An 18088-nucleotide genomic window follows, 5' to 3' on the forward strand; every position below is an offset into this window, starting at 1 on the left:
CACTTCTGCAACATCCATTGACAGAACCGCCGTCTGTCATGACGATGCTGTGGTCTTACGGCCAGAACGTGCTGGAGATGCTATGGCTACAGCAATTGTCCTTGAAGTAACCCCCAGATAAGGGATTGAAACTCTCCTTCTGCAGCTGCTACTAATCATCGTACATCGGTCCCAGGCGTTTCTTTCACCGAACGTATCAGACGCTCCTCCATGTCAAGCGTGCGGACTGGGCGGGGTCTTCCACTGTCGCTCTTCCGAGGTGCTAAGATACCTGTGTCCCTCTGTCTCTGGAAAAATCTGCCGAACAATTTATCAGAAGGCACTCTGCGCAGACTACTTCCATTTTCTAAACCATAACAAAATATCATATCCGTCAAAAATGGCTCTGAGCACTATGGACTGAACTGCTGAGATCATCAGAACTACTTAAACCTAACTAACCTAAGGACAACACACACATCCATGCCCGAGGCAGCATGCGAACCAGCGACCGTAACGGTCGCGCGGTTCCAGACTGAATCACCTAGAACCGCTCGGCCACTCCGGCCGGCGATCATACCCGACATTTTACTTGTCAAGTGGTAGGCTGCTTTAACTAACAAATGGTGGAAGAGAGAAAATGTAAATGTACTACACCGTTTGCACGCACAAAAATTGCAATAACAGTAAACTCGTAAGTGAACCCACGTTTGGAAGAAGGTAAAACACTGTGATACATCTACATCTACATCTACATTTATACTCCGCAAGCCACCCAACGGTGTGTGGCGGAGGGCACTTTACGTGCCATTGTCATTACCTCCCTTTCCTGCTCCAGTCGCGTATGGTTCGCGGGAAGAACGACTGTCTTAAAGCCTCCGTGCGCGCTCTAATCTCTCTGATTTTACATTCGTGATCTCCTCTGGAGGTATAAGTAGGTGGAAGCAATATATTCGATACCTCATCCAGAAACGCACCCTCTCGAAACCTGGCGAGCAAGCTACACCGCGATGCAGAGCGCCTCTCTTGCAGAGTCTGCCACTTGAGTTTGTTAAACATCTCCGTAACGCTATCACGGTTACCAAATAACCCAGTGACGAAACGCGCCGCTCTTCTTTGGATGTTCTCTATCTCCTCCGTCAACCCGATCTGGTACGGATCCCACACTGATGCGCAATACTCAAGTATAGATCGAACGAGTGTTTTGTAAGCCACCTCTTTTGTTGATTGACTACATTTTCTAAGGACTCTCCCAATGAATCTCAACCTGGTACCCGCCTTACCAACAATTAATTTTATATGATCAACCACTTCAAATCGTTCCGCACGCATACTCCCAGATATTTTACAGAAGTAACTGCTACCAGTGTTTGTTCTGCTATCATATAATCATACAATAAAGGATCCTTCTTTCTATGGATTCGCAATACATTACATTTGTCTATGTTAAGGGTCAGTTGCCACTCCCTGCACCAAGTGCCTATCCGCTGCAAATCTTCCCGCATTTCGCTACAATTTTCTAATGCTGCAACTTCTCTGTATATTACAGCATCATCCGCGAAAAGCCTCATGGAACTTCCGACACTATCTACTAGGTCATTTATATATATTGTGAAAAGCAATGGTGCCCAGAGTTGACAGTACTGTACAATACGGCAGACAAACACGACGAAAACTAACGTAACCCACGACACGATTCTAACCACACAGCTGACTGCAGACCTAATGTTAGGTAGAGTACCGTGAGTAAGACGTCATAACACCCTGCCGACACATCTGACGAAGCGCCAATGCGAAAACTATGCTAATATCCGCAACAAAGCGTCGCGCAGGTATTCTATAAACACGTGTTTATCTTGGGAAGTATGCGTTTCCGGACCCAAGTTTATTGGACTTAATTTTCTCGTTTCGATGAATACTACCATCTCTCAAATTATTCTACACTTCTTTTAGCACCCTGTATAAAGATCCAAACCAATCTCATAGAACTTAACATGATCAGTAGCCAGCTCTCTTTCATTTTCCAAGTCGTCATTTACCTTACGAACTTTAAAGCATGCAAAGAGTAGCAAACGGAGTTCGCTGATTGCAGTTATGAAAAATACGTTTATACTGACTGCAGATGAACCTCTTTTTGACTAACATTTCTGCTTAAAGTAGGGGAACGATGACATTTCCTGGCTGATTAAAACTGTGTGCTGGACCTAGACACGAACTCGGGACCTTTGCGTTTCGCGGGCAAGTGCTCTACCATTTGCATACTCCACATCCCCCAGACTGTGGCTAAGCCAGGTCTCCGCAATATCCTTTCTATCTGCAACTCTCGCAGGAGAGCTTCTATAAAGTTGCCAAGGTAGGAGACGAGATATTGGCGGAAGTAAAGCTGTGAGGACGGGGCGTGAGTCGTGCTTGGGTAGCTCAGATAGTAGAGCACTTGCCCGCGAAAGGCAAAGGTCCCGAGTTCGAGTCTCGGTCCGGCACACAGTTTTAATCTGCCAGGAAGTTTCATATCAGCGTACTCTCCGCTGCAGAGTGAAAACAACGATGGCCGTTCACGCTCGAAATTAAATGTAGAGTGCAAAATTCATATAGTATCATGTAAATAGACGTATCTTTCAACTTGATTTCATCAGTGACAATGTAAATAAATAATAGGCACTTCAGTACAAGGTCTTGAGCAGTCGAAATGCAGCCTTCTACTCACTCCGGTCTTCTCCAAGTCTTCCATGTTGGGAATAATTTGTCGCATTGAAGGGTGCCTATACAGATAAGGACTAACACCACCAACTCCATAGGCATAGCTCGACGTTTTTGGAGGTGATGACTGAGGCATTATGTCTAACTCTCGTAGAAAACCTGCACACTTTATTCTCATTTCTACGTTAAGGTAGTAATCGCTGAATTCTTTTCTATAATCTAAACTCAGATCTTATTGCTGCAAACTACTAAAAGCTACTATGCAATTCTGCCAATAAAGTATCGTTTGCAAAGTACCGTTGCACAAACTGATTGTAAACAAGTGAGTAACAACTGATAAACTGTTGGAATGAGATTAAAACATCCTCAGAGTTTTACCAGAAGGCTTTCCATAATGCAGCTTCAGTGTACAGGAGGTGGACACAAATATGGAAACGACAAAACCACAACACATTTCCATGCCTAATACGGTGTAGGAAACCCAAAGGTATTCAAAGCAGCTTACAGTACTCTCGCAATAGATAAAAACAGCTTCAGTACGGTTTTCAAGGGAATCTTATATCATTACTCCCGCAAATCAGTGGTATGTTCAGGTAACGATAGTGCAAGCAGATGGCGATCACGCGCAATTCTCTCTAAAGCACCGGGTCATCAAAAAGTCAGTATAAACTTGAAAACTTTATAAATCATGAAATAATGTAGATGTTGTTGTGGTCTTCAGTCCTGAGACTGGTTTGATGCAGCTCTCCATGCTACTCTATCCTGTGCAAGCTTCTTCAACTCCCAGTACCTACTGCAGCCTACATCCTTCTGAATCTGCTTAGTGTATTCATCTCTTGGTCTCCCTCTACGATTTTTACCCTCCACGCTGCCCTCCAGTACTAAATTGGTGATCCCTTGATGCCTCAGCACATGTCCTACCAACCGATCCCTTTTTTTGATCAAGTTGTGCCATAAACTGCTCTTCTCCCCAATTCTATTCAATACCTCATCATTAGTTATGTGATCTACCCATCTAATCTTCAGCATTCTTCTGTAGCACCACATTTCTAAAGCTTCTATTCTCTTCTTCTCTAAACTATTTATCGTCCATGTTTCACTTTCATACATGGCTACACTCCATAAAAATACTTTCAGAAACGACTTCCTGACACTTAAATCTATACTCAATGTTAACAAATTTCTCTTCTTCAGAAACGCTTTCCTTGCTATTGCCGGTCTACATTTTATATCCTCTCTACTTCGACCATCATCAGTTATTTTGCTCCCCAAATAGCAAAACTCCATTACTACTTTAAGTGTTTCATTTCCTAATCTAATTCCCTCAGCATCACCCGACTTAATTCGACTACATTCCAATATCCTTGTATTGCTTTTGTTGATGTTCATCTTATACCCTCCTTTCAAGACACTGTCCCTTCCGTTCAACTTCCAAGTCCTTTGCTGTCTCTGACACAATTACAATGTCAATAATGTAGATAGTGAAGTAAAAATTGATACACGTGCTTGGAATGACATGGGGTTTTATTAGAACCAAAAAAAAAAAATGTTCACAAGATGTCCGACAGAAGCCGCTGGACAGCAAAACGTCAGTGACTGCGCATGACAATCGTGTATAAAAGGAGCTGTAATGAGAGAGAGAATGAGATGCGCCAGCAGTCGCAGCATGTTGACGTTACCTGAAAAGGCGCTTTTAGTGAAGCTGTATTATCAGAATGTGCTAGTTCAGCGTTACGATCCCATCGCCATAGGAAGGGGATTCGAACGGGTAAAGGTCTGTTGACAAATGCAGCTGTGGCGAGAATGAATTCGAAGTTCGAAGCCACGGGTTGTTTAGACGATAGACCCCGTAGTGGCCGACAGAGCACAAGGCGTAATGCTGCTGAGACAGTTCAGGAAGAAATGGAGACTGTAGCGGATTCGTCTATGCACGGGGAAGTCAGCGCTCGTACAGTCGCACGGGCATTCCATACACTACTGTTTGGTTGACACTTAGGCGTACCCTCCGATGCTATCCGTACAAAATCCATCGGCATCATGAACTGTTACCTGGCGATTTAGTGAAGTGGAGGGCATTTGCGGTGTGGGCGTTTCAAAAGACGGCGGAACATGACGATTGGTTGAGTAACGTGTTGTGGACCGACGAAGCTCATTTCACGCTCCGAGGGTCTGTCAACGCCCACAACTGCAGAACTTGGGCTACCGAAAATCCTAGAACTGTCGTGGAAACTCCATTGCACGACGTGAAAGTCACGGTATGGGTTGGATTTACCACAGGTACCGTTATCGGGTCTTTTTTCTTCGAGGAAATGCGTGATTCTGGTTTTGTAACTGCTACCGTGACGGGTAAGAGGTACGCCGATATGTTACAAAATCGCATCATCCCCAGCCTGGCTGATAAACACCTGCTGGGGCGTACGATGTTTATTCAGGATGGCCCTCCACCCCATATTGCTAGACGCGTGAAAGATCTCTTGCGCGCGTCGTTTGGTGATGATCGTGTGCTCAGCCGCCACTTTCGTCATGCTTGTCCTCCCAGGTCCCAGGCCTCAGTCCGTGCGATTATTGGCTTTGGGGTTACCTGAAGTCGCAACTGTATCGTGATCGACCGACATCTCTAGGGATGCTGAAAGACAACATCCGACGCCAATGCCTAACCGTAACTCCGGACATGCTTTGCAGTGCTGTTCGCAACATTATTCCTCGACTACATCTATTGTTGAGGAATTCCTGTAAAGAACATCGTCTTTGCTTTGTCTTACTTTATTATGCTAACTATTGCTATTCTGGTCAGATGAAGCGCCATCTGTCGGACGTTTTTTGAACTTTTGTATTTTTGTGGTTCTAATAAAACCCCATGTCATTCCAAGCATGTGTTTCAATTTGAACCTCTCTATGTGCATTATTCCGTGATTTATTCAGTTTTCAAATTTATACTGACTTTTTGATCACCCGGTAGACCACAAAGCTCAGCAATATTGACGTGTGGTGACTGGGGTGGGAAGGAGAGATGTGGCAGTTCATCCTGACGATCACAAAGCTGGTATTGGACGATGCGAGCTGTATGAGCATGTGCGTTGTCGTCTTGGAACATAGCGTCACTATTAGAAAACAAGCAAATTGTACCATGGGATGGCCCTGATGAGCCGCGATGGTCTTATAATATTTTGCAGTAACGCGACCTTGCAGCGTAACCATAGAGCTCATGGAATACCGTGACGTTGCTCCCAATTCATCACCGAACCCCCATCATGTTTCACCCTGGTGACGTAAACTCAGCTACAAGTTGCAAATCATGTGCAACAAGACGCAAGAATCGTCCGACCAAATTACTTTCTTCCAATGCTCCATAGACCATTTTTTCAAAAGAGTAAAGTGTCATTTGACTGCTTTTTATTACAATATATAACCATAATTATACACAGTCAAACGGCGGCCTACTCTTTTGAAATGTATTGTATGATTGTGGCTCAACGCCGGTGAAAACTCTCTACTTTCTAAGTTTTACAGCTTCGGCAGCACGTTTTCCTGCTACGGGCATTCGCATAACTGTTGACTGGTTTCGAAATTCCAGCTCACTCAGCAATTCTTTGCTTGTGGAATTCCCTTCGTGATGCTTTGGTGCTGCCATGGCTCGCGAGTGCGATATTCAGTTCTGCAGTGGCATTTGCAGCTGTGATCCTCTTAGTTTTCGTCACAATCCTCTTCAATGACGTTCTTTCGCGGTCACTCAAGACATACGTCGTGACAGTACACGATCAGTTTTCCTGATTTTCCTGTATGCGGTATAAATCATAGATAAGCTGCCTCTCGAAACACCAAACACTTCGTATACTGTGGTTACACAAGCACCCACCATACGAGAACCAACTATTCTGCCATGTTCGACTTCACTAAGCTCTAAAATAATGTACTCACAATTACAGAGAACACTTTTTTGACCACCACTGACACTTGTTATGTACTGACACGGCAAAGATGCCGTTCCAGGTAATACGACAGCGCAAACTGCAGGGCTGACTAGCGTCTGCATTTACACTCTACGGTAAAAAAAGCGACCTACCACGAAGGAATTATCCGATTGGGACGGAAATCACAGTAGATGTGATCTGCGTATACAAACAAAATATAACAGTTTCAGAGAAATTGGATGATTTATTCAAGAGAAGGAGCTTCACAACCTGAGCAAGTGAATAACGCGTTATCCGCCTCTGGCCCTTATCCAAATAGTTATTCGCCGGGGCACTGATTGATACAATTTTTGACTGGCCTCCTGAGAGATATAATGGCATATTCAAAATCACGAGATGGTTAGAGGGCCCATCGGCAATGTCCGAAACGTTCGGAAATGGGAAGAGAACAGGCAACCTTATTGGCGAAGCTATGGTCTGGCAAGAACAAAGACGAGCAGAAGATACTATCACCGTGTACGGGCAGGCATTATCTTGCTGAAATGTAAGACCAATATGGCTTGCCATGAAGGGCAACAGTGTGGCCGAGCGGTTCTAGGCGCTTCAGTCTGGAACCACGCGACCGCTACGGTCGCAGGTTCGAATCCTGCCTCGGGATGGATGTGTGTGATGTCCTTGGGTTAGTTAGGTTTAAGTAGTTCTAAGTTCAAAAAAATTGTTTGAGTGTGTGTGAAATCTTATGGAACTTAACTGCTAAAGTCATCAGTCCCTAAGCTTACGCACTACTTAACCTAAATTATCCTAAGGACAAACACACACACCCATGCCCGAGGGAGGACTCGAACCTCCGCCGGGACCAGCCGCCCAGCCCATGACTGCAGCACCCTAGACCGCTCGGCTAATTCCGCGCGGCCAGTTCTACGTTCTAGGGGACTGGTGATCCCATATTTTAAGTCCCATACTGCTCAGAGCCATTTGAAACTTTGAAGGGCAACAAAACGGAACGTCAAACATTTTCAACGTACCACTGTGCTGTGAGAGAGCGGCGGATGACAACCTAAGGGGTTCTGCGTCGAAATAAAATGGCACCTGAGACCATCAGTCATGGCTGTCGGGCCTTAAAATAGGCGACATTCGGACTAGAATCCCACCACTCCCCGGGACGTCTCTACTCAATGAGATTCCAGGCTGAAGACGTGTCTGGAGACGCCCTGGACAACAGGGTCTGGACACCTAGGAGTGATGTTCTAGTGTGCCGTTTTACTTCGCAACAGAACCCCTTTGGTTGTCATCCGCAGCACTATCACAGCACAGCGGTACGCCGAAAATGTTTGACGTCCTGTTTTGTTGTCCATGGCAAGCCATCCACGGCTTACATTTCAACACGATAATGCCCATTCGCACTCGACGAGAGTGCTTGTCAATCCCTCCCTCGGGCAGAACGTTTGCCGGATCTCTTCGCAACTGAGAACGTTTGGAGCATTATGGGAAGGGTTCTCCAACCAGTTCGGTGTTTCGGCGACCTAACGCGCCAGCTGGACAGAATCTGGAACGATGTCCCCCGAGGCCATCTATCAACTCTATTAATCATAGGCAGGAGGGGTACTTGTTTACATAAGGACAGAAATGGACCAAAGCGTGGGTGACTTGCTCAGTTTGTAAACCTCTTTTGTTTTTGCATCTACATTTACATACATACTGCGCAATCCACCATACGGTGCGTGGCGGAGGGTACCTCGTACCACAACTAGCATCTTCTCTCCCTGTTCCACTCCCAAACAGAACGAGGGAAATATGACTGCCTACATGCCTCTGTACGAGCCCTAATCTCTCTCTTATCTTATCTTTGTGGTCTTTCCGCGAAATGTAAGTTGGCGGCAGTAAAACTGTACTGCAGTCAGCCTCAAATGCTGGTTCTCTAAATTTCCTCAATAGCGATTCACGAAAAGAACGCCTCCTTTCCTCTAGAGACTCCCACCCGAGTTCCTGAAGCATTTCCGTAACACTCGCGTGATGATCAGACCTACCAGTAACAAATCTAGCAGCCCTCCTCCGGATTGCTTCTATGTCCTCCCCAAATCCGACCTCATAGGGATCCCAAAAGCTCGAGCAGTACTCAAGAATAGGTCGTATTAGTGTTTTATAAGAGGTCTCCTTTACAGATGAACAACATCTTCCCAAAATTCTAACAATGAACCGAAGACGACTATCCGCCTTCCCCACAACTGCCGTTACATGTTTGTCCCACTTCATATAATTCTGCAATGTTACGCCCAAATATTTAATCGAAGTGACTGTGTCAAGCGCTACACTACTAATGGCGTATTCAAACATTATGGGATTCTTTTTCCTATTCATCCGCATTAATTTAGATTTATCTATATTTAAAGTTAGCTGCCATTCTTTACACCAGTCACAAATCTTGTCCAACTCATCTTGTATCCTCCTAGTCACTCAACGACGACACCTTCCCGTACACCACATCATCATCAGCAAACAGCCGCACATTGCTATCCACCCTATCCAAAAGATAATTTATGTAGATAGAAAACAACAGCGGAGCTACCACACGTCCCTGGGGCACTCCAGATGATACCCTCACCTCCGATGAACACTCACCGTCGAGGACAACGTACTGGGTTCTATTACTTAAGAAGTCTTCGAGCCACTCACATATTTGGGAACCAGTCCCATATGCTCATACCTTAGTTAGGAGTCTGCAGTGAGGCACCGAGTCAAACGCTTTCCGGAAGTCAGGGAATATGGCATCCGTCTGATACCATTCTTCCATGGTTCGCGAGATATCATGTGAAAAGAGGACGAGTTGCGTTTCGCAGGAGCGATGCTTTCTAAAGCCGTGTTGATGCATTGACGACAACTTCTCTCAAGGAAATTCATTATATTCGAACTGAGAATATGTTGGAGAATCCTGCAACAAACCGATGTTAAGAATATTGGTCTGTAATTTTGAGGATCCGTCCTTCTACCCTTCTTATACACAGGCGTCACCTGGGTTTTTGCCAGTCGCCCGGGACTTTACGTTGGGCAAGAGATTCGTGATAAATGCAAGCTAAGTAAGGAGCCAATGCAGTAGAGTACTCTCTGTAAAACCGAATTGGAATCCCATCACGACCTGGCGATTCATTTACTTTTAACCCATTCAGCTGCTTCACAACCCCAGGGACGTCTATCACTATGTCCTCCATACGGGAATCTGTACGAGACTCAAACGGCGGTATGTTTGTACGATCCTCCTGCGTGAAAGATTTCTCAGGTGCTAAATTTAAAATTTCAGCTTTCGTTCTGCTGTCTTCCGTTGCCAGGCCAGACTGATCAGTGAGTGGATGGAAGCCTTCGACCCGCTTACCGATTTTACGTAAGACCAGAATTTCCTAGGGCTTTCAGCAAGATCTTTTACTGAGGTATGACGGTGCAAGTGGTTGAATGCTTCGCGCATCGCTGTTTTTACAGCAAACTTTAGCCTGTTCTCATTCTCCCGATCTTTCTTGTACCGCAAGTGCAACTGCCTTTGCTTCCTGAGCATTCTCCGAATTGCGCTGTTAAACCACGGTGGGTCTTTTCCGTCGGTAACCCACTTTTTCGGCACATACTTGTCCAATGCGTGATTTACAATGTGTCTAATGTGTTTAATGTGTTTGAATAAGTCATTCAGTTTTTCATTTGTTTGTCTGTGCATTTGCGTAGCATCTGACGAGTTTCTGTTATTTTTGGATAATTCCTTCGCGGTGAATGTATGTTCAAGCATGCATTTCTAGCGATATTTCCATAGTTATGTCCAGCGCCTATGCATCAGCTGCAGACGCGAGAGGAGGGGTCAGTTAGAGCTGAGTGTGTGACCACTGTGCAGGTTGCCGCTCGGCTACCCCAACACGTACACGCTGACCAAGGCGGTGGCCGAGCAGCTGGTGCGCGACGAGGGCTTCGGGCTGCCCGTGGCCATCGTGCGGCCCTCCATGGGTGAGTAACCGCTGCGCTGGCTCCTCTCCTCGCTCGCGGAGCGAATCTTCCACTCAACGGCAAGCTGTGAACTGTTTTTAAAAGCTTCCAGGTAGAATAAAACTGTGTGCCTGACAGGAACTCGAACCCGAAACCTTTGCTGGATAGCTCTGTCTGCAATACGCAAGGTTCCATGATCGCGCCTCGGTCTGGCACACAGTTCTAATCTTCCATGACGATTCCTATTGTGATGACCTCAACCCACACGAAAAATAATTATCAAAATCTGAACTGTGAATTCATCCAAAATTCTAGTTGCAAAACCACACTCTTTGTTATACTTCTCAATTGGTCACGATCCCACTTTGTTTATGAACTGAAAACTCTAATATTCACGAGAAACTGCTCTGAAATTAACCTGAACCGACAAAATTGTGTATATATTCTCTGAAACTTCAAAGACAAGTGGTTCAAATGGCTCTGAGCACTATGGGACTTAACTTCTGAGGTCATCAGTCCCCTACGACTTAGAACTACCTAAACCTAACGAACCTAGGGACATCACACACATCCATGCTCGAGGCAGGATTCGTATCTGCGACCGAGGCGGTCTCGCGGTTCCAGACTGTAGCGCCTAGAACCGCTCGGCCACTCCGGCCGGCCTTCAAAGACATCTAAGACAATATCTGAAAGGAATTAGAAAAAGTGACAAAATTTCGTGAATCACACACAATACTGTTAATAATTGCATGAACACTGAGGGGGTTCACCGTACATCTACCCACTTTTGAGTATAACCGGTGTCTCTTAATACAACGACTCGTAGCAATACAATATCAAAAACTTTTATTACTGGGTAAACAGTGCCTACTTGATTTGACAGCTGCCATTTATAATTCCCGCTCAAGTCAGGAAATGCACCAATACGGGAGTAGCAGCTTTTACGTTATTGGTCAGAACGCAAGCAATTATGGCGGTCACCGTAATTTTCGCGCGACACAATATTTCGCGACAAAATACTCTTATTAGTCACTGTCATATATCTAGTCTCATAACAAAACATAAAACTACATAAAATAACTACAATAATTTTGACATGCAAGGAGAATTAGTTCTAATGAGAGGAAGAAGTTTATATATACTGGTGTTTCAAAAATGACTACCAGGCAACTTTTAATTCACTGATTGTAATTTTACTTACTTTAGCAGAAAGCAAACATAAACTAAACAAAGAATTTATTCGAATGGAGTCTGTAATTCTTATACTTTTAATAGAGAAAGAAAGTTTGTAGGTCAGGGGATAGCGTTTCGGCGAAATCTCTTAACTTTTTGTTGCATACGAAGCGTTGCGTTGGGCAGTACGATGTCGGCGGGTTACGATGATGAGAGCAGGATACAGGCAGTTCCGCTGTTTAATCTTCTCCGGCGAAACGCAAATAAAGTTCCTGCACAGCTGTATCATCAACCCCGTGGTAATTAACGAACCAGAAGACGCCAGTATGCGACCGTTGTTGAGTTTTGCTATTTGGGGAGCAAAATAACTGATGATGGTCAAAGTAGAGAGGATATAAAATGTAGACTGGCAATGGAAAGGAAAGCGTTTCTGAAGAAGAGAAATTTGTTAACATCGAGTATAGATTTAAGTCTCAGGAAGTCGTTTCTGAAAGTATTTGTATGGAGTGTAGCCATGTATGGAAGTGAAACGTGGACGATAAATAGTTTAGACAAGAATAGAATAGAAGCTTTCGCTAATGTGGTGCTACAGAAGAATGCTGAAGATTAGATGGGTAGATCACATAACTAATGAGGAGGTACTGAACAGAATTGGAGAGAAGAGAAATTTGTGGCACAACTTGACTAGAAGAAGGGATCGGTTGGTAGGGCATATTCTGAGGCATCAAGGGAACACCAATTTAGTATTGGAGGACAGCGTGGAGGGTAAAAATTGTAGAGGGAGGCCAAGAGATCAATACATTAAGCAGATTCAGAAGGATGTAGGCTGCAATAGGTACTGGGAGGTGAAGAAGCTTGCTCAGGATAGAGTAGCATGGAGAGATGCATCAAAGCAGTCTCTGGACTGAAGACCTCAACAACAACATGAAAAAAACGTACATTAATTACAATCCATGGCGTTCACACACACTTTACTCAACATGTAAACGTCACTAGAGATATTCGGATATAGGTTATGACATGTTCGATATACCTGCCATCAATGTCGATGATGTGGTGCGGACGAATAGCGAAATTCTGCATGACCCGCTGAAGTGTCGGAACATCGATTTTGTCGATGCCCTCCTGAATGGCTGTTTTCAGCTCAGCAATAGTTTTGGGGGTTGTACACCTTGTCTTTAATGTAGCCCCAGAAAAAGAAGTCGCACGTGGTCAGATACGGAGAATATGGCGGCCAATCGAGGTCCATGCCAGTGGCCTCTGGGTACGACAGAGCCAGAAGGCGGTCCCCAAAGTGCTCCTCCAGGACATCAAACATTCTCCTGCTTCGATAGAGTGGAACTCAGTCTCACATGAACCACATCTTGCCGAAGTCAGGATAACTTTGGATAAAGCAGATGGAATCATCTTCCAAAACCTTCACGTACCGTTCGTTAGTCACCGTGCCATCAAGGAATATCGCACCGATTATTCAGTGACGCAGTCACCCGTTGAGGGCAAAGAGACTTCTATATCCGGAAATGCGGATTCTCAGTCCCCTAAATTTTGACTGATGACCATTGATGCTAAGTCCCATAGTGCTCAGAGCCATTTGAGCCCTAAATTTTACTTATTGAGGAAAGTGGACTTCGTCGCTAAACCAAACCATACAGCGCGTACTAATTTCCTCATGCTCCGCGTCCAACCGGTGCAGTTTGGACGTCCTAACGCAAACCGTTCAGAAGTTATGACGATTTTATTTCATACAGTTCACAACTTGTAACCCTGTATCTTTCAAGGACTCTGTATTTTCAATGTGAGCACAGGAGAACAATACGATGATGTACAGTCTTCCACGCAGGTCTTCTTTCTTTAACGTTGCTGGGAGGGAAGACAGCATTTCGTAGTCTACGTGATTTTTTTGCTTCTGACTTTAAGCAAAAAAAACAGTTCCACGGTTAGAAGTAGTACAACACATAAAACACTCTTCTCTGGAAGCTTATCTGATTTGAGTGAAATATCGTTTCCCAGCTGGCCCAGTACAAAATTTCTAAACCTTCAATTAAAGTTTAAGTAAAGCCGACTATTGCACGAGAGTGGGACCCAGAGATATCCGTTATTGAGTGAGTAAACAACTAATACTGACAGCTGAAGAACGTTCTGCTTCGTCACGTAAATTTCATGCTGTTTATTACTATAAAAAAACCACTTTTGAATGAAGTCACATAGTTTTTATGGTTTAAAAATATCCCAAATATTGTCTGTTAAAGTCCCTACAATTTCCCAATGTATATAAATATGTGATAAAATTTGAAATCAGTTTCAGTTAAACTGTTACTTCGAGATATCTCTTGTGCTGCTTCAAGGAAAACAGCTTTATTTTTAGATTAATATGTATTTTTCTCTCGTAACACCTACAAGCAACGCAACACAGATTAAATGCAGGGTCGGATCAGAAGGAAGAACAGCAGTAATAGTAACAGAAATGCAAGAATGCCTCACGTTAGTATATCCGTATAACGAAAAAGTACAATAGTTACAGCTGCATATTCCTTAAACCAATAGGTTCTAAATGATTTTAATATTTTTTAATATTAATGTTAATTTTATGAGTGTTGATAATAATTTAATTTACTATATGCAACAATTACTTATATTTACAAATTACAATTTCTTATCGACAAAAGGAGTGGTTACATACTGTATATCCTCTACACAGCTAAACATATTCCACCTGTACATCTCCTCCAGTACGCCGACGACAACTTTCCTAGTACTATATAACACTCTCCAGAAATCCCAACGATCTGTTCAGATCAACTAGTTTACCTATATTTACTAGGGTCATGAAAGTGAAGCAGCGGTTGAAAAGGGAATGAGTGGTGTTCTTCAATCTGTATACTGAGAAGGCAGTATAGGAAACCAAAGGAAAATTCGGACAAGGAAGTTAAACTTCAGGGAGAAGAAATATAAATTTTGAGTTTCGCCAGTGACATTGTAATTCTGTGAGAGACAGCAAACGGCTTGGAAGAGCAGTTGAAGATAGTGAGCAGCGTCTTGAAAGACGGGTATAAGATGAACGTCAACAAAAGCAAAATACGGCTAATAGAAACCAGTTGAGTTAAATCACGCGATGCTGATGGAATTAGATTAGGAAACGAGACACTAAAAGTAGTAGATGAGTTTTTCTAAATGTACAGTAAAATAACTGATGATGGCCGAAGTAGAAACGATATGAACTATAGACTCTGCGGTGGCAAGAAAAGCGTCTCTGAGGAAGAGGGGTTTATTAACATCGAATGTAGATATATGTGTTAGGAAGTCTTTTTGTGTACCAATCGATGCTTCTGTTAACAGTTCCAAGTGCCATGCGCTAACGTCTTTGTTCCGCAAGATTTGCACACGATTGTTGAGTCAGCTAAAGTTATGAACCCATTCCATTTATCCCCAGCGCATACAGTTGCCTTTGATTTTAATACGTTCACGCTGGCGTATACCACCTGTGGCGCACGATAAATCCAATGAGCAGCGTGTACCACTAGTGGCTCCCGCCTGACTCTACAAATTACGCTACCTGCAAAACACTACCGTATCATGTATTTCCTACCAGTCAGGCGCAACAAACAGCTATGAACACAATGCACTTCAACGAGTGAGCTCTGTGAGAAAATGAAATATTACATAATTTTTGATTAATCTAGAGTAAATTTATTTTATGTGATCCCTTTTTAAAAAAAGAAAATGGTCTTAAGCCATTTCTTTAAATAAAAGGTAAATATACCAAAATACACTCCTGGAAATTGAAATAAGAACACCGTGAATTCATTGTCCCAGGAAGTGGAAACTTTATTGACACATTCCTGGGGTCAGATACATCACATGATCACACTGACAGAACCACAGGCACATGGACACAGGCAACAGAGCATGCACAATGTCGGCACTAGTACAGTGTATATCCACCTTTCGCAGCAATGCAGGCTGCTATTCTCCCATGGAGACGATCGTAGAGATGCTGGATGTAGTCCTGTGGAACGGCTTGCCATGCCATTTCCACCTGGCGCCTCAGTTGGACCAGCGTTCGTGCTGGACGTGCAGACCGCGTGAGACGACGCTTCATCCAGTCCCAAACATGCTCAATGGGGGACAGATCCGGAGATCTTGCTGGCCAGGGTAGTTGACTTACACCTTCTAGAGCACGTTGGGTGGCACGGGATACATGCGGACGTGCATTGTCCTGTTGGAACAGCAAGTTCCCTTGCCGGTCTAGGAATGGTAGAACGATGGGTTCGATGACGGTTTGGATGTACCGTGCACTATTCAGTGTCCCCTCGACGATCACCAGTGGTGTACGGCCAGTGTAGGAGATCGCTCCCCACACCATGATGCCGGGTGTTGGCCCTGTGTGCCTCGGTCGTATGCAGTCCTGATTGTGGCGCTCACCTGCACGGCGCCAAACACGCATACGACCATCATTGGCACCAAGGCAGAAGCGACTCTCATCGCTGAAGACGACACGTCTCCATTCGTCCCTCCATTCACGCCTGTCGCGACACCACTGGAGGCGGGCTGCACGATGTTGGGGCGTGAGCGGAAGACGGCCTAACGGTGTGCGGGACCGTAGCCCAGCTTCATGGAGACGGTTGCGAATGGTCCTCGCCGATACCCCAGGAGCAACAGTGTTCCTAATTTGCTGGGAAGTGGCGGTGCGGTCCCCTACGGCACTGCGTAGGATCCTACGGTCTTGGCTTGCATCCGTGCGTCGCTGCGGTCCGGTCCCAGGTCGACGGGCACGTGCACCTTCCGCCGACCACTGGCGACAACATCGATGTACTGTGGAGACCTCACGCCCCACGTGTTGAGCAATTCGGCGGTACGTCCACCCGGCCTCCCGCATGCCCACTATACGCCCTCGCTCAAAGTCCGTCAACTGCACATACGGTTCACGTCCAAGCTGTCGCGGCATGCTACCAGTGTTAAAGACTGCGATGGAGCTCCGTATGCCACGGTAAACTGGCTGACACTGACGGCGGCGGTGCACAAATGCTGCGCAGCTAGCGCCATTCGACGGCCAACACCGCGGTTCCTGGTGTGTCCGCTGTGCCGTGCGTGTGATCATTGCTTGTACAGCCCTCTCGCAGTGTCCGGAGCAAGTATGGTGGGTATGACACACCGGTGTCAATGTGTTCTTTTTTCCATTTCCAGGAGTGTAGTAGCCCACGGCCATGGAATACGACCGCTGCTCCTCGGTGAGAAACAAAATTCTCAGCGCCAGAGTGAACGTGTTAAAGATATTGCTGAAAGTCTGTTTTCAAGGCAGGCGTGTAAGGTCCCCAAAAGCAGTATGATCCGGCTCAAAGTCTTATATCAACGCCTGTATGCAGCTAGGGGTATTCATTTCATTGTAATTTCATTCTAACGAGCTGTATGGTCACCGATGTATCTGTACCATTTTCAGGCTCACCGGCCATTTGACCATCTTCTTCTGTGCGGATGGACAAACAGTGCCCGAACTCTTACGGGAATCGGCAAAATGTCGCGAGTAATGGGTATAATAGGCAGGGGCACTATGAATATAGTGCGGGACGATAAGTTGGGAATGTGGGTCTCACGGGAGGCGTGCCAGAGGTAAGTCCCTGCAATCGCACTATCCCTGTGTTCTCGGTGGCTCAGATGGACACCGGCACGGTAGCTGAGCGTGTTCGGTCCGAGGGTTAGCTGCCCTCTGTAATAAAAAACTGAGTCAACGGCTCAACACCTGAACTTGAACGGGTGCCCTAGGACATCCGCGCCGAACAAATGCAACGAACAACGTCGAACAAAATGAGAACAACAACAAAAAACATGGAGCGTGTGCCATGTAAGCGAGAGATCCCGGGTTCGAGTCCCGGTCGGGGCACACATTTCCAACTGTCCCCGTTGACTTATATCGACGCCTGTATGCAGCTAGGGGGTATTCATATCATTGTAATTATTTAAAATTCTTGGAGTGAAACAGAAGGATGGGAAGTGTCAGCGTATTCAAAAGAGGAAAGCCCAAGGCAGAAGTATGCTGTGGCATTCTTCATGTGAAAGATCAGCCATGTTAATCAGTTGCAAACCAGAAAGTCCTGTTGACATGGTGCCAGAAATTTTCCGACTTGCAACCGGTCTTCGTCACTGCACTCCACTACTGCGAACAAGAAAAACTCAGGCATTGGTCGTATAAATTTGAAGCACACAGTGATCGTCTCCAGTGCAAGCCTAAGTCTAGTGACATCATATAACACTGCACAAAATCTAATTTCAAAACTTCGCTGTTTATCGTGAAGAACATGCCAACTAGCGTGTCAGAATCAAACTCCACTACATTTTAACTGGGCACCTGGAACGACGCATCTGTAAGTGATTAT

At 45.1% G+C, this 18088-nt stretch overlaps 1 protein-coding gene across 1 annotated transcript in view; it reads left to right on the forward strand.

Moving 5' to 3' along the window:
- LOC126100814 (fatty acyl-CoA reductase wat-like) overlaps positions 1–18088 on the forward strand; it is a 205536-nt gene that overhangs the window by 142952 nt on the left and 44496 nt on the right. Inside the window, exon 5 of the mRNA XM_049911447.1 lies at positions 10456–10565. Within this exon, the coding sequence (XP_049767404.1) occupies positions 10456–10565 (110 nt within the window). The remainder of the gene's footprint in view (positions 1–10455; positions 10566–18088) is intronic.

The sequence above is a fragment of the Schistocerca cancellata genome, chromosome 9, assembly GCF_023864275.1.
Source record: "Schistocerca cancellata isolate TAMUIC-IGC-003103 chromosome 9, iqSchCanc2.1, whole genome shotgun sequence".
Lineage (NCBI taxonomy): Eukaryota > Metazoa > Arthropoda > Insecta > Orthoptera > Acrididae > Schistocerca > Schistocerca cancellata.